Below are 25745 nucleotides of genomic sequence, written 5' to 3'. Positions count from 1 at the left end.
AGCGTGAATCTAATTAAGTAATTTGACTTTCACAATTGTTTAAAAGTGGTAAGTTGGCCATTTGACCAGCCATCATTTAATTAATCTAAATGTTATGTCCTACACCTGTCATTGTTTTCTTAGATGCTTAAACACTACTACTAAAATAGACATAATGAAATAACTATATTAGTGTAATTTGGAATTGATGAGTTGGATAAACTGTGATTTTTTTCCCCTTTTAAAAAATCCAATTTAAAGCTATTAAACCTGTCCTGTATTTCCTTCTTCAGGGAAAAAAAAAAAATGTTTATTTCTTTGTGGGAGTTCTTCTATGGGCACTTTTTCCGATTTTGGATGAAATGGCTCTTAAGACAGATGACTGGAAAATGTGAATTGCAGCGAATTTTTGATACCTATGCAGGTGCACAGAGGACACACAGAATAGGTAATGTTCAAAAAAGAATAATTGAAAACGAATAAAATTTTAACTTAATGTTCTCAGTGCTTACAGTGACAGATGTACTCATGTATCATGGTCAAGTCACTTAATCTCAGTTTCATAATCTTTGAAATCTAGCTTTGAAGTCTTCCAGCTCTAAAAGTGATTTTCTAGAAAAAAGAAACTCGTTATTACTTAATTCTGCATCTGTGCAAAGAGTAATCTTCTCTAGCTCCTGAAATTCATCAGTTGTATATTAGATTATACTACTACTTTCTAGAGGAAACTCGCTACTTCTGTAAGCCCTTTGAAATTTTCACTCAAGGGAAAGGAGTCCGTTTTTCATATTCAGCATTCTTCATCAATCTTTTGATCTCATGTAATTCATGAAAACAGTACTACTAAAAATCTGCACTGTCCTGTACAGTAGCCACTGGCCACATGTGGCTGTTTATAATACTTCAAATGTGATGAGTCTAAATTGAGATGTGCAGAAGTATAAAATATACACTGGATTTCAAAGACTATATGAAAAAAATAAAAGTGATCTTATTAATTGTTTATATTTATTGTATGTTGAAATGATAATGTTTGGCTCTCGGATTAAAATATATTAATTTTATCTGTTTCTTTTAGTCTAATGTGGCTACTAGAAAATGTTATAGTACATATGTGGCTCACATTTTGGCTCACATTATATTTCTTTTGAGCAGTGCTGCTCTAGTATGTGCTAAAATTGATGAGCTTTCCATACTTAATTGAAAATATTTTTTTAAATTAGAACACAGAAGAATGGAGTTCCCATTGTAGCTCCAGTGGTTAACGAATCTGACTAGGAACGATGAGGTTGCGGGTTCGATCCCTGGCCTTACTCAGTGGGTTGAGGATCTGGCGTTGCCATGAGCTGTGGTGTAGGTCACAGACAAGGCTTGGATTCCCACGTGGCTGTGGCTCTGGCATAGGCCAGCTACTATAGCTCCAATTAGACCCCTAGCCTGGGAACCTTCATATGCTGTGAGTAGGGTCCTGGAAAAAAAGACAAAAAATTTTTAAAAAAAGTTTAAAGATTAGCATAGAAGCTAAAAAAAAAAAAAAAAAAATAGAAGAATGAGAAACATAATCAAAGTCATTTCTCTTTAACCAGAGTAAGGAAAGGAAGACCAGGGATTGGCTGCAGTTCATGTTCACTATGTTAAATGGAAAAATCATGACTTAACAGAAACTCCTTTGTGTTGAACAAGCGTGCTTGAAGTAAGAAATCCACTCCTGTAAGATGTGAGGAGCGGGTGTTGGTATCCATGACAGCAGGGGAAGAACGACAGACGCAAGGAGAGAGTAAATCTCAGGGCAACTCGTACTTCCCTAGCTTTTTCACAGTTTGTGGCTGACTTACATTATTGCCTGCTCTTTTGATTTGCTCTGTTGACTGCTCTGAGAGTAACGAAGTACCTCTTGATAAGAACTCTTAGCAGTATCTGTTGGGGAAAAACCTGTTAAGGCTTTATTTTGTGGCAAGAGCATTTTTTCTTTAATTTTTCAACTTGCTAAGAAAAGGAGACCCTTTATAGTTTGCCAGACAAATTTGTAAATCAACCAGTAAAAAAATGTTCTTGTCATTCTTGAAGCAGAAAATGAGAACAGAAAAGCTGTTTTGCTCTTTTTCTGGCTAGAGAGTGGTTATCCAGATAATCTAGTCTTCCTTTTTGCTTCTTTGTTGTAGGCTTCATTTGCTAGCTCAAGTACAAACTTTGTAAGGCTAACACATGAAGAAAAGTAAATATAGTGCACTCTCACTGTATTCTTAAGATGAGTTTCTGGAACCAGCTTATTCTGAGGCAGCCATAGATGAATTTGCAGTGGTTAGTAGACACTTGGGGGTCTTCCCAGGAACAGATGATTATGGAGAAATTAGGTTGGTCTCACCACTTTAGCTCTGGTGTATTGTGTTGGGTTGAGGACTTTGGAATCACACTGTAAGGGACAGTTTTTAAATTTTTGCTATGTCATTCATGTAGAAGTTATATCTTCTAGAACTATGAAAGTAACTTATTACTTGCCTGATGTTTAAAATATTTGTTTATGGAGTAATTCATAAAAAGCATTTAAGTAATATTCTTTTTTTTTTTTTCCATTTCAGAAAATTCCTTGACATACTCCAAGAATAAGGTAGGACCATATCAAAATCATATTTCTAGAAAACTTAGGGATTGACAGGATTATTTGACTTTTTGCTCTTCTACATTTACACACATTTTTTACTTCTACATTAATTTTTTTGCACATTTTTATTATGTAATTTTTTAATTTTATAAAAGTATCTGCTTCATAAGCATGCTCTAGTGGGAACTTATTTACTAAGGACTCATTGATTGAGAACCTATTGATTCTCAGTGAAGGAAGCCTTCATCTGATACAGCAGACCGTTTCTCCTCTGTTTTATGTATTGTGTGATTTTAGCCCTATTGGAATTCTGAAACATATTTGGTTTCATTTGGCTTTGCAATTTAATGCATGCATTATAAAGTTGACTGAATACCCCAAAATCTTCCTGTTCTTTTTTGACCATGAGGGATTTTTCTCATTCAGCTTTCTTTCACACAAATAGGTTTTGCAGAAAGCAACACTTGTCGTTGAGAGTGAAGTGGACAGGTGTGTAGAAGATATAATGAAGGAAAAGAATATTAACCCCGAGAAGGATGCCAGGTGTGTGTTGTTACAGTATTCTTCTTTATCCTGCACTTATACCCTGAGAGGCTGGCGGTCACACACAGTCATGAATATTAGAGCGGAAGGGTTTGTGGAGCTCATCTAGTTCAACCCCTTCACTTGGCTCGAGGAGGAAGTGAGGTCCAGAGTGGTGACTGATAGAAGCAGGACTAAAACCTGTATCTCTCGGTTCCCAATCCAGTACCATTATTACCATTTTATCATCTGTCTTATCTAAGGTAACTTACCATTACTTTCCCAAAGCTAATTAACTGCAGCTCCTGTGTCCTTCTTGTCCTTCAGAATTCAGTTCCACTGTCATCCTCCTGGAAGGCCCCTCTGTCTTGGCATTTAACCCATTGTACCGTAGTCATTGATTTGTTCTTGTTCCTCCTCAAATAAATTCTAAGTTCCGTAAGAGAAGGACTTGACTTAATCCATTTTTGTGTTCCCAGCCCAAGTTTATTGAAAGAATAAGTAGTTAGCAGTTTTTTCTCCATTTGGTGTTTTCTCTGTAAATATTGAGAAAGGAGTAATTTATTTGGACTAAAACAGGAAAGGATGTAGGAGAGAGCTGTGACAATAATTCCAGAGAGGAGGAGACATTTGAGCTGGACCTCGTTAAATGGGTAGGGGAGGGCATTCCTATACCAGAGGAACGGTGCCAACACAGCACAGAGTCCTGGAGTATCTGGGACTGACAGGGAGTCCTTTGTAGCCAGAGCGCTAAGTAGGCGCAGAGCAGAGGAGGGAGAAGTGAGTGGAGCTCGGGACTGGAGGAGAGTCAGTCTCGCGTGCCACACTGAGAGATGTAGATGTTGTCCTCTGATTTTTTATTATTTTAAGCAAACAAGTTACGATTCCAGATATGTATTTTAGGAAGATGAAGGATAAATTTGAGAATGTGGGAAGCTGGTAAAAGGAATAAAGACAGAACAGTTAGGAAACTGAGTCATTTGGACAAGAGACCATGAAGCCATAAATGCACCAGTGAAGCTGGGGTCTGTGATGAGGGCTTTGAGGGACATTTCAGAGATAGAAAGGATAAGGGCTTTTGATGTATTGTTGATGGAGAGGAATGTCAGAACCCAAAGCGCTCTAGCTTGAGGAACTAATGCTTAATGATTCCATTAATAAATTTAGATACTGAGTTGAGAAAGAGGATACTTACTTAAAATTTTTTATTTTTATTAAAGTATAGTTGATTAACAGTGATGTGTCAATTTCTGCTGTACAGCACAGTGACCCAGTCATACATATATATTCGTTCTTTTTCTCATACTATCTTCCATCATATTCTGTCCCAAGAGACTGGATATAGTTCCTTGTGCTATAAGTAGGACCTCATTGTTTACCCATTCTAAATGTAATAGTTCACATCTTCTTCAGGGAGGGTGAGCTCTTGTGTCTGGGGGACTGAGATAACCTGGCACGGAGCTGTGGAAAATTAGGTCTGTGGATAGTATCTGGCAAGAAAGACTTGGAAATACATGCCCAGAGAAAACATGAAGAGAAGTGGACAAATCAAGCACTTCTCAAGTTGACAGTTTGCAAAATTTTCCTGTCCTGTATGTCTTGCCCTCTTCCAATGCCCAGTTCTCTCATATTCCACCCAACACTTTGCATAATGTTTTGTGTTTACAGAGGCTCTAGATGCTTACTGTATTAACTAAATTGAGAGCTAGGAAATGCTTTCTAAATAGATACATGAGGAGTTCCCGTTGTGGCACAGCGGAATCCGACTAGGAACCATGAGGTTGTGGGTTCGATTCCTGTCCTCACTCAGCGGGTCAAGGATCCAGCGTTGCCATGAGCTGTGGTGTAGGTCGCAGACACAGCTCGGATCTGGCTTTGCTGTGGCTGTGGTGTAGGCCGGCAGCTGTAGCTCTGATTAGACCCCTAGCCTGGACCTCCACATGCCATGAGTGCGGCTCTAAAAAGCAAATAAATAAGTAAAAATAAATAGACATATGAACCACAAGCTATGGGAGGCATTACTTTATTGTGATAAGAAGGTATGATTTTTTAAAAATAATACTTTTATCATTTTCAGTTTTAAAATCTGCATGAAGGCATGCTTACTGCAGATATCTGGTTATAAGCAGCTCTATTTGGATGTAGAAAGTGTGAGGAAAAGGCCATATGATTCTGATAACCTGCAACATGAAAAGCTGCTTCTCAAGGTAAGTTTTGGTGTTCTGTATTTGGAGTTACACTGGGAAATAAGTCAGGCTTGAGTTAGGAAAAGTCTCTGTATAAGTCTAGAGGCTTATACAGCCATCCAAGTTCTTTGCCTCTCAAGAGAATTTTTTTTATGTTGGTGAAAGATTTTTAACTATTTTTATAATTTTCTCATAAGCGTCAAAAATTATATTCAAATTTTATTTTAATGCTTTTAATTCTAAATTATGAACTTATAAAGGGAGATCTTTTCAACTGATAAGTATGAGTCCACAAGCTTCAGATTTTTCCCCCATGCTTAATATAAATCTTATATATGTTAAAATATTTTTTCAGCTTACTCTCAGATAGTTAGCATGAATGTCCCTTTTTGGATTATTAAGTCACATTTTTGGGATTTAGGAAATGTGTCAAATATTGCCATGATGGATTTAAAAATTGAGAGTAAATACATTTAATTAGAGCCTTCCTATTCTTCTTGCTGAAGTATAAGTGCAGAAGGCCAAGACCAATGAGATGCCGAAATTAGAGAATGTTACACCTAGAATGAACTTTCCAGAACATCTGCTCTAATACCTTTATCTTAGAGATGAGGTTCATTCTAAGGACCTAAAGGAGGTGAAGTAACTTGCTTTAGAAAGGTCCAAGAATGGTAAGTTCTAAACTAGAACTGAGTCTCTGTCCCTCCACTTCACCTATTCTAATTGTATTTTCAAATGGTTAAAGTTAGGAAAATAGCGCCTGGAGTTAGGAGTGTATTATAACTGGAAGTGCTGTGGAAAGAGAGATTGAGAGTATCGAAGTGACAGAGACACGTTTACATACAAAACCTTTTCCTTCTTTTCAGGAAGAACACAAATATGCACGTCACCTAATTTTAAAATTGAAAACTGATTTTGTCAGTGAGGATAATTGCTCAGTTGATAATTTCTATGGATCAAATTTTATATTGAAAGTGTTAGAATAGTGCCCGGCACTCACTGAGGCCTGACCACTCCTTACATCCTCCTCCTCCTCATGATTCCCTCAACGGCAGACCCTTTCTGCACAGTCCCTTCCCTTTAGAAGGGGTAAGACACTTGGCCTGGTGTTTTAGTCAAGGGAGTTTTCATCTTGGTGGTTCATGAGAAAACTCATTTACTGATGAAGAGCCAGTTGCTGGCAGTGAATCGCCCAGCGTGGCGCATACTCAGCAGTCTCGCTGGTTACATAAGGGGCTGAGGACTCTGGGTTTCTCTAAGTGCAGTCCAAGGGCCACCTTCACTAAAGTTAAACAGTACTTAATGTTTAGAATCCAAGGCTCCACCTTTGCCTAGAAAATTGGAATCTCCAGGAGCGGAACCCCAACATTTGATATTTACCCATACCAAACTTTGAGTATTTGTGGTCCTACCTTGTTTCTCACCACATCGCTGAGACCATACCACACTCAGCGTAGTCAAACCTTTGCCGAGCTGATGCAGAGATGCTTAGGTGAGCAGATGCATGCGTTGATAATGAGAGAGGGGACCACGTGAAACCCAGTCTAATGATGGGACTGGCTTCAGGGCCAGAGTCCTGACCCTTTCTTACAATGAGGTCACAAAGTCTTTTCACATTTCATCCTAGGTAACAGGATACTCCTTTCATTAGGAGTCCTTTACTCAGCCTTGCCTGAAATGGTAGTGAAATGGAAAAAAAGAAAAGCAGGTATTACTGTTTTGCAAATTTTCACAGACTTTCTTACCAACTTTTCTAAGTCTACTTTGTATGATGACTCATGGTGTTGAATTTAGAAAAATGACTGATTAATTTTTAAACTTTATTTTGCGTTGATTAGTTTGTTGCTATCCAGTATTTGATAGCCGTTCTTAAATCCTGTCTTAAGAAATATATTTACTTACGACCAAGTCATATTTTAAAACTATGAAAATTTGTAAAATAATGATCATATAGTTTGGAATACTATCAACATTATTTCTTCATGATCTCCTCCCTATCTCAGACCCATTTTCCTTCTTCTAATTAGGGATGAATCGCCCACCATTAGGATAGAGGCTGCTTAAGTATATAGTGTTTGAGGCAAGGTCCAAGTGCCTAGCACTGTGTTCTTCTCAAGGAAGCAGTTTACCAATTCTGCTAAATATATATTGCTGAGAAAGCAAAGACATCTCAGAGTTTTAGATTTCTGTGTATTTGTTACCTTTTCAAAGTTTGTTCTTTATATCAGTCTTTTAAATTGGAATAAATATGCTGCATTTTCTAGGATAATTGACAAGTTCTCTAAATATAGTCTTTGTTAAGCCTGTGATTTGTCTGTGAAAGTTGTTTAATTACAAGGATCCTACTTAACTGGTGTATCAGCTATGAGAAGGAAAATGTCTTGGTAAATTGAGAGCATCACTATTATTTGTAATATGGAAGCATGTTTGTACAGCTTTGGAATCTTCTAATGCCCACGAAAAAGTTGAAGGCTAGAATCTCCAAGCAGTGGGCTGACATTGGTTTCCAGGGTGATGATCCCAAAACAGACTTCAGAGGCATGGGCATACTTGGATTAATCAATCTTGTGTAAGTGAAAAAAAACCTTTCTTTTCTTCTCTAAATGAAATAAATGTAATCTCCAATCTTGTTAAATTCTAATAAGAATTGATCTAGTTGTTTCACACCATCTCTGAATTTTAATAGTTACTGTGCTAAAAGTATTTACTAATGTGCTGGCAACAGTGTGAAGACCTTGGCCAGGTACTTTGTGTGTGTGTGTGACATCTTTACTTACCAATACCTTGCCTCTTTCTTTCTCTTCCTGGCCTCTTTTCTGATACTTTTTAAGGAATTGTGTGTATTCTTTTTCTTTCTCTTTTTATCCTCTTGCCTATTTCCTCTTGGCTCTCTGATTCCACTTTAAGAGATATAACCAGATAATATCATAATAAAGTCTCTTCACACTTATTCTTTGCTGTCTGTGACAAGTGATCTAAACCTCAGACTTTTCAGAGCCTATATGAACTCTGTCTTGTTTTTCTTCTTTAACACTTATGCTTGGGCACATATGTGAAATCTCAAAATATGTAACTAAAATCAGAATTGATAGCCAAAACTATTATAGAAGGTAAGCTGGAAGATTCGTATAGATCTGAATATGCATGAAGATATTCTAGTGTTTGGGTCTGTCCTTGAATTGTGATTTATAGACTATAAAATGCTAGAATGGGAACTCTAACCATTAGCAAAGTTTGGATAATTGTTACTGTGAAAAATAAAGACCATCTTTCTTCTTGGTACTTGTAAACTACACAGATAACTGAAACTCAGTTAGATGACACACTCTTCTGGTGTTACCTGTCTTAACTTTTGCTGGGTAACTTTGCTTTTGGCTCATTTCCTCAGATATCAAGATTTTTCAGCATTACTAGAAGATAGTTTAGCTTAAAATTTAGACAATAGGATTTGACTCAAGACTGTGGCAAGGAATTCTGATAGACCTTTAAATGATAGGCAGATCCTTTTCCTCTATTTAGAGCTAGTATCTACTAATTTGAAAAATGGCCACGATTCAGATATGTTAATTATTTGATTGCCATTGATGTGCTAGAAATGATCAAAAATATAAAATTAGCTCTGATTTCTCTATAATTGTGCTGTGTATGGAGCTCTGATTCTTCAGGATCAAAATAAAGATACAGTTAAGAAACAGGCACGCTGTTCAAATGCCCTTATGTAATGAATGTTTAAAATTTCTGGGCCCTGGTCATCAAATTTCTTGAATTATTTTGTTGCTTTAAAGGATAGCTGACAGTTTGACACCTAACGATGCTTTAGGTAAATGAATGCCTGGGCAGGTGTAAAAGAAAGGAGGATATGGTACAGAAAATGAATTCAAGAGACTGACAAACTCTAAATAGATGAGGAAATAGAGGCAGAAAAGTAAAATATACAAGTTAAGGCCAAAAATACATGTAGGAAGGGGGAGAGGGCAGGAAGAAGAAAGGAGAAGGAAAGAGAGACGGGAAATATGTCTGCAGATTATCGTAAGGAATAGGTTTCCTCATTGCATAGATGCTTTTTTCCTTAGATGCTGTTAAGAAAGGGGTTTACTAAAGTAAGTTTAGCAAAGAAATTAAAAGTTTCTTTGTTACAGATTGAATATTTTAACTGTAGCTTGATTACTGAAATAGTAATATAATGCTGAATTATAATATGCGTGTCATGTAAAAAAAATGAAATGTAAATAGACTACTAAGGGCATTTTAGAGCCAACCTTGGGATAAAGTAGGAAATTAGAACGTGTAAAGAAAGCATTGCACTAAAACAGGACTTTTTTCTGTTTGGGGATAGATCCCTTTGAGAATCTGATGAAAGTTTTTTATATTCTCTTCCCAGAAAATGTACACATAGAAAAATGTATGAATAATTTAAGGTGGTTCACGGATCTCCCTTCAATCAGGAATGATCATCATTCATGGACTCCTAAGTTTACAAACCCCTGTATTAATCGGTTGGAAATTAAAACCAGTGAAGAAAAATGTACACCTATAGTATTAATCTATAGAAGGAAACATAAAAAGACATTTGGTTAGAAATTTCTATGCTTTTTGAAAATTTCAATGATCGTGCCCTCTAAAATTTAAATAAACCAGGGAATCTATTTTATATTCTCCTTCTTACCCTTTCATAACCATCCAGTCAGTCATCATTTGTGTATGAGTATCATTGCATAATGAGGTGATCCGAAGTTTGAACAGAAGCTTTGGTCCCTGCCTTTAAGAACATAAAGGGGTTGCAGTAATATAAGCCCACAGGACGTAGAGCCTTTATACATTTCTCTGTTGTACCTGCTAATACTTCTGTTTTATGACTAGTATTTGAGTTAGACCGCTGGTCATGGAGGGTTTTTTAGCACAATGATTGCATTGACGAAGGCATTAGGCCAGCAGAAGGCACGAGCTCAGTGAAAGGAAGCATGCTAGCAGGTACGATAACTATCTTATAAAAAATTTAAAACAAACAAACCAAACTCTGGCTTTTCTTTAAGATAGATAGAAAGTCTCTTGTTAGATTTGTCAAAATTCTTCCAGGGCTAGCCAAGGGCCCATGTCCTGTGCTCGAGGCCTGATAGCTCAGAATTAATATTTGATTCAGAAGCATCTCTGAGTCACTGAAGTGATTTGAGGTGGAGATCGGGGTGCTTTTGGCAGTAGGACTGTCATTTTGACTGTAGCTTTTAAAACTGCTTCTGGATAGCTTCCATTTGAATGACATGTTAATTTCATTATTGTTCTTAAACTTTTTCAGGTATTTCAGTGAAAATTATACCAGTGAAGCTCATCAGATTCTTTCCCGTTCAAATCATCCAAAATTAGGGTAAGCTGAATATATGAAAGAAACTGTAAGCTTTTTTTGTCTTTTTGCCTTTTCTTGGGCCACTCCTGCGGCATATGGAGGTTCCCAGGCTAGGGGTGGAATTGGAGCGGTAGCTGCAAGCCTACACCACAGCCATAGCAACACTGGCTCTGAGCTGTGTCTGCAAGCTACACCACAGCTCATGGCAACGCCGGATCCTTAACCCACTGAGCAAGGCCAGGGATTGAACCCACAACCTCATGGTTCCTAGTCGGATTCATTAACCACTGCGCCACAATGGGAACTCCAAGAAAGTGTAAGCTCTTGAATTTAAGTCTGAATTTGAAAGTGTTTCAGGGTCTTTTTAAAAATTAGGTTATTTTAGTTAATAAGAACTTTATAAAGGATATTATGTAATATTTTTTAGCTAAATATGATTATAAACCAATTTTATGCATATCTCTATATATTTTTATCCCAAGATATAGTTTATAAACTGGAGATAAGGACCTTAGAAAAATTTTCTGAGAAATCAGTTTGAAAATAGGTATAGGAAATAGTTCTGAAATAAGAATAGAAAAATGAGAAATAGCTTTGAAACTTGTGAAGTAGGAGGTTCCCGTTGTGGCGCCGTGGTTAACGAATCCGACTAGGAACTGTGAGGTTGCAGGTTCGATCCCTGGCCTTGCTCAGTGGGTTAAGGATCTGGCGTTGCCGTGTTACAGATGCGGCTTGGATCCAGTGTTGCTGTGGCTCTGGCGTAGGCTGGCAGCTACAGCTCCAATTCAACCCCTAGCCTAGGAACCTCCATATGCCGCAGGAGCAGCCCTAGAATAAGGCAAAAAGACCAAAAAAAGAAAAGAAAAGAAAAGAAACTTGTTAAGTAAAATGCAAATTGAAGTCATATTAGTAGTTTTATCATTTTTATATTCCAATAATACCTATCTTTGAAAAATCATTATAACACTATTACATCATAAAAATAAATACCTTGATAATGGAGGAGATATCAAATTACTCAGTGTATTTTAGAAATCAATGAGAATGTCGGTAGTACTCTCTTTAATTTTTTTTAAGAATTTTGATTTTAGATATTCATGTGACCAGAGCTTTATTTTTGTTTCTTGGATTATATCCAGAAAGTCAACAGCTTCTACAAAAATTTTTTTTAAATCTAATCACCAGGTTTACTTTCTTAATATAAAGAAATTATTGTAAAATCAATTCTGTGTTAGAAATGGATCAGAGTGACATTTTATTGATTCCTTGCATAATTTAAAATTTACTTTATGAGCTATTTGGCTAGCTGGTATAACTGGTAATGTTTCTGACATAGGTATTCTTATGCAATAGTTGGAATCAATCTTACGGAGATGGCTTATAGCTTGCTGAAGAGTGAAGCTTTGAAATTTCACCTCTACAACTTTGTTCCCGGTATACCAACAATGGAACACTTTCACCAGTTTTATTGTGAGTATTGAAATGAGTTAAAAGTAGTTGTTTCTAAGAGAACTTTTAAACCACTAGGAAAAACTGTTAGGAAAATATATAACAAAAGACCTCTATAAAATACATAACTTGTCATTTTACTATTTAGGATCTTGGAAAAACAGGAAAATAATGGAAGATGGATATCCAGGAGTATTTTGTACTTCAGTTTATATCTTTGTTGATTTTAAAAATTCAGTGAGGCAATTTTTTGATATGTATCCAAATTTAGGATTTATGCAGTTTTTCTGTAGGCATTCATTTTCCAGTCAATCTTTCTTCCCTGCATACTAGTTAAAGAATACTGTTGAGTCAAGGATGGATCATTTGGTTATGATCTTAGAAGGAAATTTAATTTAAAGGAGCTTTTCGCCCACACACCCCCCGTATTTCAAGGCCAGGTTTTCTTCTGTTAGGTTGGGGATATTTAATAACTGTTCCTAAAGCAGTCAAATCACCATGGTTCCATTAACTTTTGTTGTGATGATATTTGAATCCTAAAGGCTTTATTGAGTGGACTCATATTCCAAAGAGGTGGCTCAGAAACAAAGAATTCAGATCTACGTTGGCTTCATACTCTTACTTTTTCTTGGTCTTTCTGTGTCTTTAGAATATCATTTGCATGTTGCAAGAATATAGGAAAGTACTTTATAATAAGTGTCCACATCACAACTTCTTCAACTCCATACTTTTTTTTTTTTTTTTTTTCTGTCTTTTTAGGGCCACACCCACAGCATATGGAGGTTCCCAGGCAAATCGGAGCTGTAGCCGCCAGTCTATACCACAGCCACAGCAATGCAGGATCCGAGCTGTGTCTGCGACCTGTACCACAGCTCGTGGCAACACCAGATCCACTGAGCGAGACCAGGGATCGAACCCACAGCCTCATAGGATTCATTTCCTCTGTGCCACGACGGGAACTCCTTCATCTCCATTCTTGAAGGAGTCTTCCAGGTCTCTTTCCCACAAACTCTCCTGCCTTACTTAATGCCTAATTCCAGGTTTGTCTGCTCCCTGAGTTCCTCTTTCCCCATCCCCACTGTAACTGCATGACATCAGGCCTTTGTTAGCAGATTCCTATAGTAGCCTTTTCCCTAGTCTCTGAATAGTGTCCCTCTTCTACATTTCCACATCGAAGGTACAGTTATTTAAAATGAAAGTCTAGTTATTTTTCTTTCATCTTGTTTCCCCTGCTCACTAGTCTCGTTTGATTTCCTCTCAGATCTCTCACTGACTTTGAGCGTAGTGCCTAAACTCCTGGGACTTTGCGAAACTGCCTCCAGACATTTGTTTTTTTTTCTATGCAGTGTGTGCTTGTGTAATGCCCAGTGGACATAAAACAAATATAAAAAGAAACAACCAAAAAACTCCCCCTCCCAATTAAGCATTTTACCATATTTAAATAAATATAGGGGAGTTCCCGTCGTGGCGCAGTGGTTAACCAATCCGACTAGGAACCATGAGGTTTCGGGTTCGGTCCCTGCCCCTTGCTCAGTGGGTTAACGATCCGGCGTTGCCGTGAGCTGTGGTGTAGGTTGCAGACGCGGCTCGGATCCCGCGTTGCTGTGGCTCTGGCGTAGGCCGGTGGCTACAGCTCCGATTCAACCCCTAGCCTGGGAACCTCCATATGCCGCGGGAGCGGCCCAAGAAATAGCAACAACAACAACAAAAGACAAAAGACAAAAAAGACAAAAAAAAAAAAAAAAAGCAGAAATAGCTCTGAGATAATAAATCAGGTAGAAAACAGCTAAGTAGTCTTCTTATACTTTATCCTTGTCCAACATTTTCTTTTAATTTCAGGGGTTGCTGGGGATAACGTTTCTTCCTATTCCCCAAATTTTTCCCGAATATTATTTGACAGTATCTCTTAGGTTTGAGGTAGTTTGTTGATTTTTGGTGGGGGGGGAGGGGGGACAAAGAGTAAATGTACACTTAATATTTCATTGAAATTGATGTTTATTTTGAACATACAAGAATATTTCTTATAAAGTTCCTCAGGTTTCTAGTAGTTTAAGATGGCTTTTGATTATTGAATCCTAATATGGAATTTAAAGGATGGTTATATATTTAAAAGACAGTAGGATGTGATTTCACTACTGAGCACTATATTTATGTTTCATTTTTTTAATTGCAGGTTATCTGGTCTATGAATTTGACAAGTTTTGGTTTGAAGAAAAGCCAGAAAGCATCATGTATTTCAACATATACAGAGAGAAGTTTCATGAAAAGATTAAAAGACTCTTACTGGATTATAATGTATCACTTACTTTAAAAATATGACTCACCCAGAGTATCTTCTACTTCTCCCACATTTTGCACACACAACAGAATTTATATGTTGTAATAGAAATTATCTGATCAATTACAAAACTATTTCAGAAATTCTATTTAAAAAAGCTAGTGGACAATCAGTGTATGTTTACACATATTTATACACTGTCCTCCAAAGGTACCTTATCCTTCCAAAGATCCCCTCTGTAGAGTTCTGTGAACTACAGTTTGGAACTTGGGACTTAGCCCCTTTAGTGTAAACGTACAAATCAGGTATTTTTATTAAATTGAGTAAAATGTGTAAACATCGGTTTTCATTTTTATGTGTTGTAGCCATCGAGTTGGTAGCTTTTCAAAGCTGTTAGGATTTTTTGTTGTTTAGTCTTAAAATTATTTCCTTTGTCTTATTTTATTTGTAGGTTAGTTAACGGAATAGTTTTTGTTTGCATCTCAATCACATGTCATAGTATTGCCTCCTTAAGAGCAACAGGAACAGATAGATATGTCAGAGAGGATAAAGAATTATGGCCTCCTTTTTGGTTTCTCTGATTATTTAGGTACTGAAAGAATGACAGTATTGGTAGTTAGTTTTTTTGTTTTTAAATACCACACTTTGGAATACCATGGTGTAATTTTAACACTTAAAGACATTTTCTCATCTTCAGTATTTGCTTTTTATCAGTTAAGGAAAAGATCCTTATTGTTTGGTCTGAGGGCCTTTTATGAGGCTTTTCTACCTGTATATGTTTGTGGAAAGAGATGCGTTTGCTAAGAAAATCTCAGTTATATTCAAAGAACAGGTGCTATTTCAATAAAACTGTTTGAATTTTAACAAGAGGAAAACAAAGCTTTTTAAATATCTCAGTTAAACGTCGTTTGTTTATTTTACTTACTGTTGAGTCTTGCTTCTCTTTGCTTTGACTCCAGCATGTTTCTAGATAATGATGTCTGGACTTTGTGGGTATTATTTGAGTTAACACTATGTGGGATTCTAAAGTAGCCTGAAGATGATGACTGTGCATTTTGTATAGCTTTATTCTCCGAAAATCTCAGGAGAACAGCACGTGCTGTCAAGGACTGTAGAGTGATGAGATTCTAATGGGAACAATTTCTTCTTTGTGTGTTTCAGACATTTGTACTCAAAGCAAAACTATGAGAGTTTAAAGATTGGTTCATCTGATTACCAAATTCTCCATAAATCCTGTGTTAGACACATAATCTAAAATACGATAGCACATCTTTAAAGTAGTGTTTAAGGACTGGCTTTTTTGTGATATAGCAATGCCTGAGACTTTCAAGGATTTGTTCATATCTATTGACAAACCTCTCTCTTCAAACTGACCAAAGAGAAGAGTGGTAAGAAATATCCAATTGGAAAATAACAGATGCAGCGTTGTATAGCACACACATTAAAAGTGCATGAATTAAATCTCTTTTTTTCAATTAGATAAAACTGTTGAATTGGGCTCATTTTATTATAATAGTGGTAGTTTAGTTTTCAGTATTAAATGGATTTTAAAACTGGTTTCTTGTAGGAGACTTCTCAACCTTGAGAGTATCTTAATGTCTTTATTCTCTATACTTTATCATCCAGCCTGAGTTCTGTGAGGTAAGGATCAGATATTAACCACTGAAGTTGATTTTCTCAAGGTGTTTACTATTGCATGGAAAGCAGTTGTTAGTCTTTAGTTTTCATTTAGAAAATACTTAGCTTTATCTTTCAGTCTTTTAATAGATGAGGTCTTGACCTCATTTAAACCTCTGTCAGTATGCTTAATAAAAGAATGATTCAAGTATGGAAGAGGAAACTTTTGAAGTAATAAAATTTTTCCCCTTCTAGGGAGGAAACAGACTTTTTAGTGATGTTTTTAAAATGTCATTAGAAATTTTGCTCAATAGTGTATTACTTAAGTCCACCTCTGTATAATACATTATTCTGTTTTTACTTAAAACAATCCATAACCATTTCAGATAGTTCTCTAGTAAATTGTTTTAAAAGCCACCAACAGATTCTAAGGTTTTATAGTTTGAAAGCCAAGCTAAATGTCACCAGTTGTAAATTAGACTATAACATGAGCCTCTGACTTTCATGTGATAGTGACATATATGAAAAGAAAAATATGATAACTGTGTCTGCCTTCCTGCTTTTCCTTGCTTTCAACATATGTATGTTAGAATTTTAGGTAGTCTAAAAATCCATATTTAGAATCTTACCTGTTTCTTTAATAATAAAATTACCAAAGTAGTGATAGAATTGAAGTAGCACAAAGATTGTTTGTTTTAGCATCAAAAAAGTGAATCAGTGTTGAAATGAATTTTTGTGTGTGCCAGATTAAAGAGTGTACCAGTGACAAGAAGAGTCTAAAAATAAAAATGTAATTACAGTGCTTGCAGTTCAATATGTTCTGAAAGACAATCTTTAAAGAATTGAGAGAGATTAAAGGATATCCATGAACCTAGACCAACTTCTCTTTGTATATAAATATGGTGATATAGTTAGATATAAAAATCAGTGTCTTCCTGGCACCATTTATGATTTAGAAAATAGAATCTTTTAAAAATGCCCATCCTGATTTTTTTTCTATTTTAAGAGCTACTTGGATTTGTATATATTTTTCTATGTGAAGATGTATGTACTCTTCATTTTTATTCCAGTGTTCATAATTACTGTTTCTCCCCTTTGCATTCAGTGAAATAGAACTTGGTCAAAGATTTGCTTAAAGGAGAAGCATTACATGAGTGTGAAAGTGGAGGAGTGCTCGTTTCCAGAACAGGAAAGATTACATGTTATCTCGGCACAGAAGAGAAGTTTGACTTGGAGGGCAATAATGTTTATTATTCTTCTCAAATTAATAGTTGGGGACCAGCAGCTATTTTCTCAGGATAAATGGTCCACCCAACTTCTGGAGAGGTTTAAATTTCCATTTTCATATTTATGAACCTCTCCACATAAGCATTTTTTTTTAATGAAGGTTAATGGAATTGGTAAAAGTCTGAGAGGAATCATGAGTGAGGTTTTCTGTTTTTGTTTTTGTTTTTTCCTGGCTTCAACTTTGGACAGAGAAATGTTAAATGTAGTACAGGTAAGACCTAACTACTACATTACTGTTACAGGGTGAGTCTGTGTTTCTGTTAAAGTGTTCAAAAAGTATTTAAGCAGTAGCTTTCCCTAGGGGGAAGAGTGCTGTTTGGCAACTTAAAGAAATAGATTTTTGTCTATGTTGGATAAAGTAGTTCTTATGTGAAAGCAATAGATGAAATGTGATGTCATTTTGTTGAATGTTGTGAGCAAATAAAAACATGTTGAAATTGTTTTAAGCCTTTCTGTTAATACTTCTCTCTGCCCATCTTTCCTATCCTTTATTTAAGTCACTTATATTCATGAAATAATACTCCTCTCATTTAATCCATTAGTCATGTTCCTATAGAGTAAATCAGAATATGCAGAAAAATTTTTGTGTGGCTTTAAACCCATCCATTAATTACCTAGTTAAGATGTTATTGTTGAAGAACAATTGGTTATGAGGTCAGAAAAGAAGCCACCATCCCCACCCCCCCACCCCCCCATTCTTAGAAAGGATAGGAGTAATCATATTGTGCTGCAATAGGTGTTTTCGTAACTTCACAATGTATCGTAGATCTGTTTTTATATTAATAGCTTCCATATTCTTTTTTTTTTTTAACAGCTGCAAAGCATTCCTGTGTGTATGTGTGTGTATCTTGTTTTGAGCTAAATAAAAATACTATATATGGAACTGGTTGGATACAGCTAAAGCAATACTTAAAGTTTGAACTAATTAATTATAGCTTTATGTATTAGAAAAAAAGCTTAAGATTAAAGACAAAGCAATCGTCTCAAGGAGTTTGATGAAGTACAAAATAAACCTAAAGAAAATAGAGAAGGAAATTAATTAAAGACAAAAGCTTAGATGCGTAGAAAAGAAAATATGCATACAATAGGATCAACAGAAATAAAGATTAGCAATATGGATAAGCCTTGGTGAGAAGTCCACAGGGGAGCAACACTACAGACACCACAGTAAATGTAATGTGGAGCTGATTAAAACAGAAACTGGGTGATGCCTGACATCCTGCTGGCTTCCTGGCCCTTCTGCTACCAGTCCTTGATTTTGGCTTAAGACCAGACTAAGCCTTGCCTTGACATTTCATCTCTTATTTGTTCTTTCCCTATTTCTTCTGCACTCAGTTTGTAGACAGCAAAAAGTTGCTTCAGATGTGAATGATGAATCTGGCTTTGCTGGGAAGATGCCTTGAAGATAGTTTCACCTCATCCGAAGATAGTTTCACCTCATCCATTGCTCTAACCAAAGGTATCTTCTAGCTATGAAATTCTGTGATTCTAGGATAGATACCATGATTTTAATGACAACAATGCCCAAATGACTATATTATCTTAGATTAGAAGTTGTTACAGATGCTGTAAAATATGGACTTTAACAATTAGAAATCTGTATGAATAATATTTAAGGTAAGTTTATGCCTTTTGAATCTAAAGACCTTTCCTTGCTACTTGGACAATTGTATAATTTAGGTGAATTTCAACTCTTGCATTAGATTTACATCCAAAATAACAAACTTTAAAAGGTATTAGCAATACTTTATTGAATATATTAACTGACAACTGGGTTGATAAATAAAAGGGAAATAGTATTTTCTTTGATAACTGTTCATTTAAAGTATTAGTAAAGTGCATTCCGCTCAGTTTTCCTTTTTCATCAGTTTGAATTAATAATTGAAACATGTTAAAGATCTTCATATTCAGCCATAAACTCCCTCCGCCATTAAATGGTTAATCAAATGTAGTAACTTATCTGGACCTTACATTGGCCTGGGTGTGTTACTGAATGTTCTTTCCCCTCCTTAAAACACTGAGAATAAAATCACAAGAAATATGTATTATTTCCTTTGAAAAAAAAATAGTCCATTGGGATGGAAATACTATAAAATTTGGTTGTGATTGTTGTACAACTATAAATGTAATAAAATTCATTGAGTAATTTGAAAAAATAGTCCAAACTCTCTACCAGAATTTCCTTATCTTTTTTTTTTTTTTTTTTTTTTTTTTTTTTTTTTTTTTAGGGTGAATAGGTTTGTTTGCTTTTTAAAATGATCCGGTTAGCACAGATTCCCACTGGTCTGTTCAATTCTTTCCCGGAGCCAATTATGCAGCACAGTCCACAGTCTGCCGTGACTCCATCAACTCTTGTTTCAGCTGTTCAAAGCACACAAATGGGATGACGTTCCAGGATCCCAGTCACCAGAAGGAAGGTACAAATCTAGAAAAGCGCATGTCACCATTCTATCAGTTTGCTTGAAATTCTTAAAGCTATTATAGTTACAGGCAGTTTATGCTTCTCATTTTGCCGCTTTTCTCAAAAGCAGAGGCTTAAAAGTACAATTTTCCCTGTCTTTCCTTTCTCTGCCTAAGTTTCATCCAGATGCCCTATCCTGCTTCAAAACAACAAAACCCAGATGGTCATATCTATACGATTACAGTCCCGCCAAACCAAATTTTGTCTCCTCTTGCTTAATGGTCTTTTCCTCTTTTTTGAGGGGAGAGGAAATTTTGTTTTGCTTCACTTTCTGAATGGGAAGTGGGAAACTTTAATAGTTGAAGAGAAGAAATAAGGAGAAAGCAAAGTGATGAGGAAGCAGACCATTTTCCAGCCTTAAGAAATTAGTGGCGTCTAGATCTTGGCAGTTCATGTCCTAGGAGAGATTGTCAGGGATCTAATTGCATTTTGTTGATGTGGTTGCTCTTGTTATTTTTAAGAATTCTGCCAAGATATGCAGGTCAAATGACTGATTTTGAATGCCTGTCTGCAATAATGAGATATTCCAGGAGAAAAAGATGGCATCAGTTAAATCTAACTTGGATAGATATTTTAGAGATTTGGCCTATAAACATCACTCCTGAAGATTTGGGGGAAATCTCTTAATTTTTCTCTCCTGACTCCTGAAGATTTGGGGGAAATCTCTTAATTGTTCTCTCCTGGTGTGTGTTGGGGTGTTTTAGTTGCGGTAAAACATGCATAACATCAAATTATCATTTTAGCCCTTTTAAGTGTATAAATCAGTAGCATTAAATATGTTCTCACTGTAAGCACTCCTCATTTTCAGAACCTCTGGTCACCTAAATGGAATCTCTCTACTCATTAAAAAATAACTTGCCCCCCCCCACCTCAGACCCTGGTAACCACCATTACTCTTTCGGCTTCTATGAATCTGACTTCTGTAGGTACTTCACATAAGTAGAGTCATACAATATTTGTCCTTCCACATCTGGCTCATTGTATTTAGCACGATGTTTTCAGGATTCATCCTCGTTGTAGCATGTATCCTCCAAAAGTTTTAAATATGAAAAAAAAATGAAATTGTTAAATGGCTATTGGTTGATAATTGATATATCTATTTTAAGCCAAATTTATAATCCATTTATTTTAATATGTTGTAAATGCAGATTATGGTGAATTACAACCTTTATATAATGTGTATGGTGCATCATGCTTATTTCATTAGGTTTGAGACATTGCCTTACAATTTTTAAAGATTGTAGAATTTTGTTATTTTACAATAGTGTAATCCTTGTTGAGTATATCCATAAATTAGTTCATACTGTATTTTCTTAGGAAGGACCCAAGTGGACAAACTGCCCAAGTTTGGGACATCAAGTGGTGTCATACTACAATAGGCTACAAAGGGGACAAAAATAAGAAGTAAGAAGCTGAAGTGATTTTTCATTTGAAATTTTGAAAAAAATTAGCTCAGGTTACCAAAGATAGATATCATTTAATAAAACTACAGATAGTCATAGAGCCTCATACTCATCCCTAAAATTAAATATAAGCTATGTATGGATCAATCACACTTACTCATCAAGGACTCTCAGTCTCTCGAACTCTGTTTCCCAATCTGTATAAAACAGAGATAATAATATCCACCTCAGTCATTGTATGAGTTAAAAGAATATCAATACAGCACTTAACACAGTGTCTTGCAATAGGAAGTACAGCATTCTTTTCATCACTATGTAGTTGCACTCCTTTCTCATCATGCTTGGCCAGGAGCTGAGCATTTACTAACAACCATCTTTTAAGTGGCAAGATCATATGATTATAATGCCCTTGCTTTTGGCCCACATTTGTAATCTTATTTTGATGCACTCATTCCATGCACCAATCCCCATTGCATTTTCCCGTCAAGTTCCTTGGGAGTGAGGCATGTTCTTTGTCTTTGCTTCTCACTGCCCATCTTCTCCTCTAACCTCTGCAATCCTCCACTACTCCGCTGAAGATGGTTCTGCCAAAGAAATGCATGGGCTTCTACTGTTAGGCACATTAATCAATCCTTTCCACGCTAGATCTCTCTGCTGTTTGGTACTACTGATAGTTCCCCCTGTGACTCCCCAAAATCTAGCTCATATGTTTCTCCTAAGCTCTTGTGCAGACTGGACATTACCCATTGACACATCCTAAACTGAATTTTTTTCTTTTTAGGGCCACACCCTTGGTATATGGAGTTTCCCAGGCTAGGGGTCAAATCAGAGCTTTAGCTGCTGACCTGCATCACAGCCACAGCAATGCCAGATCCTTAACCCACTGATTGAGGCCAGGGATTGAACCTGCGTCCTCATGGATACCCATCAGATCTGTGTCCACTGAGCCATGACATATGAGCTAGATTAGTCAGGTTCGTTGCTGCTGAACCACAATGGAAACTCCCTAAACTAATGTCCCCATTACAGCAGTTTCTCTATGCCCTCCTCCAGTGAATGATGGCTTTATCCAGAGACTTGGAAGTCATCTTACATTCCTACCTTTTCTTTACACCTCAGTTCCAGTTGTCCACCAAGTTCAGTCAATTACACTTCCAAAACCTTCCTGACTGACCACTCTTCTCCTTCATTACCGCCATTGCTTTGGCATACTTTCATCATTTCTTACTTCCTTACTTACTCCTTTCTTCTTCTTTTTGTATATATTTTTCATATTGCTGCCAAAGTGATCTTTTGAAAACAAATTGTTTACGTTATTCCCTTGCTTCTCATTTTTTTTCAATGACTTCCCATCACTTTAAGGATAAAATCCAAACTCCTTCGCATGGCCTGCAAGGTCTCTTGTGACCCCCCTTTCCTGCCTTTCTGGCTTCACCTCTTCCTCCTCACCAGCTTACCTGTCTGCCCTGCCCTGTGGGTTCAGACACTGATGTTTGTTGGCCAATTTGTTGTGAAGACCACTGCCCTGTGGGTAACCATTTCTTTGGACAGAGCTGGGCCCAGGACATGTCTATCTGCCCCTCCCAGGAATGCTCCTTGCTTACTTTCTCTCCCTGGATGGTATCATAGAGGCTGATCCTAAGAGAGGTGAAGTTTATTTGTCTCTGGAGGCCAGCAGGCAGCCCTCTGTAGAGCTTCATTGGCCCTTCTGTCTTTGCCAGAGTAGTGATTGTTCCCAGGACGTCTTTGTACCGAATGGTACCGGAGGACCGGCATTTGCCTTGGATCTGAAAATGAGAAAGGTACAGGTCAGAGGGCAGTGAAATTTGAGTAAAGGAGTCCTAGCTAGTGAGGAAAAAACAAAGACTGGCATCAAGCTGACCTCTATGGAGAAATCTTAAGCCTAGATTTTTTTCCCATTGTCTTCCTATTTTCGGTTCTTTTTCTTTTCTCAGCAACATTATCTGTCTATCCGTTATCTATCTATCTATCTAAAGGGGGGTGGTGGGGGGAATCATGCTACTATGCATACTTTGAATATTACCCCCACTCCACCCTACTGTACCCCTCACACTCTCCAGAACGGTAGGGAGTACCTTGAAGAGATGTGCCTGTCCAGTCAGCGAAGCAAGATGAGGAGCCTGGATTATAAATTCCGGAGCCGCTGCTTTCCTTAGCTCCAAGATTACTTTAGTGCTGGCTATAGGCAATAGTCATGGTCAACCCACCTCCATGATCATTGTGGTTCTGCAGTTAATCCCTGAAAAGTTCCACTTTCCCACCCTAGGGTATCCATCCAGTGACAGGTCAAACTTTTTAAAGGTCAGGTGCTCTACCTAATTGAGAAAAGATTGTTAAACCAAAGTCAGAATCAAAGGGCGCACACACTAGGAGCTCCCTCTCTGCCCGAGACACCTACCCATCCCCATGGCCCTCGCTACCTGTAGCCGGACTTTGGCGGTGTCCAAAGTGCAAAGGTGATCACATCTGCCACGCAGGCCGCCGCTCCAGCTGAGAAGATCTTGACCGCTATGGTCGGGGGCACTTCAGGAACTGTCATCCTGACAGCGCGGAGCAAGGCACGGGCTGCAAGGGGAGCAGGGTCTCCAGCCCAGAAAGTGTAACTTCTCCCTGCTTCTCACTCCTGCTGGGCCTGGGAGCAAACCTGCCTCTCCGACTGCGGGATGGCGAGGGCGGCGGGCGGTGGGCTGCGGGCTCGGAGCCGGGTCGGCGGCGCCAGCCACTCCTCCCTCGCGCCCAGGCCCGCCACCCGGTGCCCCCTGCCCTCTGCCGGTGGCTTATATCGCAGCCGATCAGGAGCTGAGCCGCTCCAGGTTTCGCAAGACCCGAGGGTGGGACAGGCAGGGGTGTGCCCTGAGGCGCCAGGCCCTTCCCAACCTCCCCATCCTAGCTCCGCACCTGGGGAGCCGCCTTTCATCCCAAAATCCGAGGTTGTGCTCCGGGCGGCCTGAGCCCCGCCCTCGCCGCGGAGAGAAGGGCTCGAAGCTACAGTGCTTCTGGCACTTTGAATTGTGTCTCCTGGGCTGGGAAATGGAGCCAGCTGGTAGGTGGAGGGGAGGTCCCCGAAACAAGTGCGACCTCGTGATCTTGGTAGAAGGTAGAAGGTCCTGCCCAGCCAGAGCTCTGCAAGGCAAGAGTGGGGCTCCCCTTATGCCTCTGACTCCCCAGGAGCCTTGCAAGCACCTTCTTAGCTTGGTTTCCCTTTCCTCTCCTTTTAACTTCTCATCCTCCTGTCTCTTTTCTAAGCACCAAAGACAGACTCCAAAAAATCTCAGACAAAAATCAAGAACACTCTGAACTTCTAAAGTGTTTCATTTGAACAATTTTTGTAGGAAGATGTCAGATGAGATAATAGATATCCTGGAAAGCAAATCCAAAGTAAATTTCTAAAGGGCTATGTGAGATCTCACTCTCTCCTCTAAATTTCATGCTTAGGGAAGTTCAGTGGAAAGGACAATGGCAGGATGCTTGGCTCGAGGTGCAGCTCTTACCTTCTCTATGACCCTGGGCAAGCCCTCTGTATTCTTGTTTTTTTGTTTTTTTTTTTTGTTTTTTTTGTTTTTTTTTTTTTTTGTTTTGCCTTTTCTAGGGCCCCTCTGGAGGCATATGGAGGTTCCCAGGCTAGGGGTCCAATCGGGGCTATAGCCACCAGCCTACGCCAGAGCCACAGCAATTCGGGATCTGAGCCTGTCTGCAACCTACACCACAGCTCACGGCAACTCTGGATCCTTAACCCACTGAGCAAGACCAGGGATTGAACCTGCAACCTCATGGTTCTTAGATTCGTTAACCACTGCCACGACAGGAACTTGCTTTTACTTGTATTCTTGCTTTTACTTCTATCTGAGCAGGTGTAGTTCTAGAGCTATCTCAGGTGTGAACTGCTGCTAACTCACCTATAAAGATAAATGAAACCTGTGTGTTTGTTGTGGGAGGAGAAGCTTTTCCTACTTCCGCTCTTGTACAAAATGTATTTTGAATGTTCATTTATTCTTTTGGTCTAGGAGCAGGAAAAATAAGAATAATTGCTAAAGCCTTCCTAAGAATAAGTTGTGTGTACAGTAATGCTCCTTAATTGCAGAGGATGCATTCCAAGACCCCCATTGGAGGCCTGAAACCATGGATGGTACTGAACCCTACATATATACAAAGCTTTCCCCCCCATACTTACATATCTATGATAAAATTTAATTTATAAATAGGCACAGTAAGGGAATATCCAAATTACCAGCACCACTATTCTTGCAGTTTGAGGTCATTATTAAGTAAAATTGGGTTAATTGAGGATTAATTGAGCAGACGATTCTTGTCTGGGGTCACAGAGTGGGATGGCATGAGGTTTCATCACGCTACTCTGAAAGAAGTGCACTTTAAAACTTATAAATTGTTTATTTCTGGAATTTTCCTTTTCATATTTTCTGACTGTGGTGAACTATGAGTAACTGAAATAGCAAAAGGTGAAATTGCAGGTAAGGGGGGCTCCTGTACTGTGCAAGAAGCCAGCCGTAAGGTTTCCAACAGGGGTCAGGCTGGAGGGATGCAGAGGAAGACGGGGCGTGGACTGTGGACAAAGCGAGAGGAGATGGAGGAGACTGTAGA

General features: G+C 37.9%; 2 protein-coding genes across 8 annotated transcripts in view; one reads left to right on the top strand and one right to left on the bottom strand.

The window, feature by feature from the left end:
- ELMOD2 (ELMO domain containing 2) overlaps positions 1-17702 on the top strand; it is a 40640-nt gene extending 22938 nt beyond the window's left edge. For 3 of the 7 annotated variants that reach the window (XR_014812906.1, XR_014812907.1, XR_014812908.1), the window contains exons 2-9: positions 273-427; positions 2559-2587; positions 3027-3124; positions 5181-5310; positions 7725-7858; positions 10583-10651; positions 11984-12100; positions 14253-17702. Coding sequence is in view for 4 of the 7 variants with exons in the window: in XM_084972844.1 (XP_084828970.1) it covers positions 273-427; positions 2559-2587; positions 3027-3124; positions 5181-5310; positions 7725-7858; positions 10583-10651; positions 11967-12100; positions 14253-14398 (895 nt within the window). In the remaining 3 variants the exon portion in view is untranslated. Of the gene's footprint in view, positions 1-272; positions 428-2558; positions 2588-3026; positions 3125-5180; positions 5311-6916; positions 6994-7724; positions 7859-10582; positions 10652-11966; positions 12101-14252 lie in introns of those variants that run through there. The other 4 variants (XM_084972844.1, XM_021101556.2, XM_084972845.1 and 1 more) reach the window with 2 other exon arrangements.
- Positions 17703-21559: 3857 nt separating this feature from the next.
- On the bottom strand, positions 21560-23814 carry UCP1 (uncoupling protein 1). Its single transcript, XM_084971131.1, is given in 4 exon segments — positions 21560-21709; positions 22583-22912; positions 23567-23596; positions 23599-23814. Coding segments are annotated over 4 exon segments (597 nt in total). The 5' UTR covers positions 23686-23814.
- Between the last annotated feature and the right edge of the window lie 1931 nt (positions 23815-25745).

Source organism: Sus scrofa, chromosome 8 (genome assembly GCF_054392235.1).
Source record: "Sus scrofa isolate SSC_HxYL_T2T_F1_AM1 chromosome 8, Sscrofa_HxYL_maternal_Yorkshire_Landrace_v2.0, whole genome shotgun sequence".
Lineage (NCBI taxonomy): Eukaryota > Metazoa > Chordata > Mammalia > Artiodactyla > Suidae > Sus > Sus scrofa.
The sequence above is the reverse complement of the archived record's forward strand: the minus strand, read 5'-3'. Positions and strand labels throughout refer to the sequence as shown.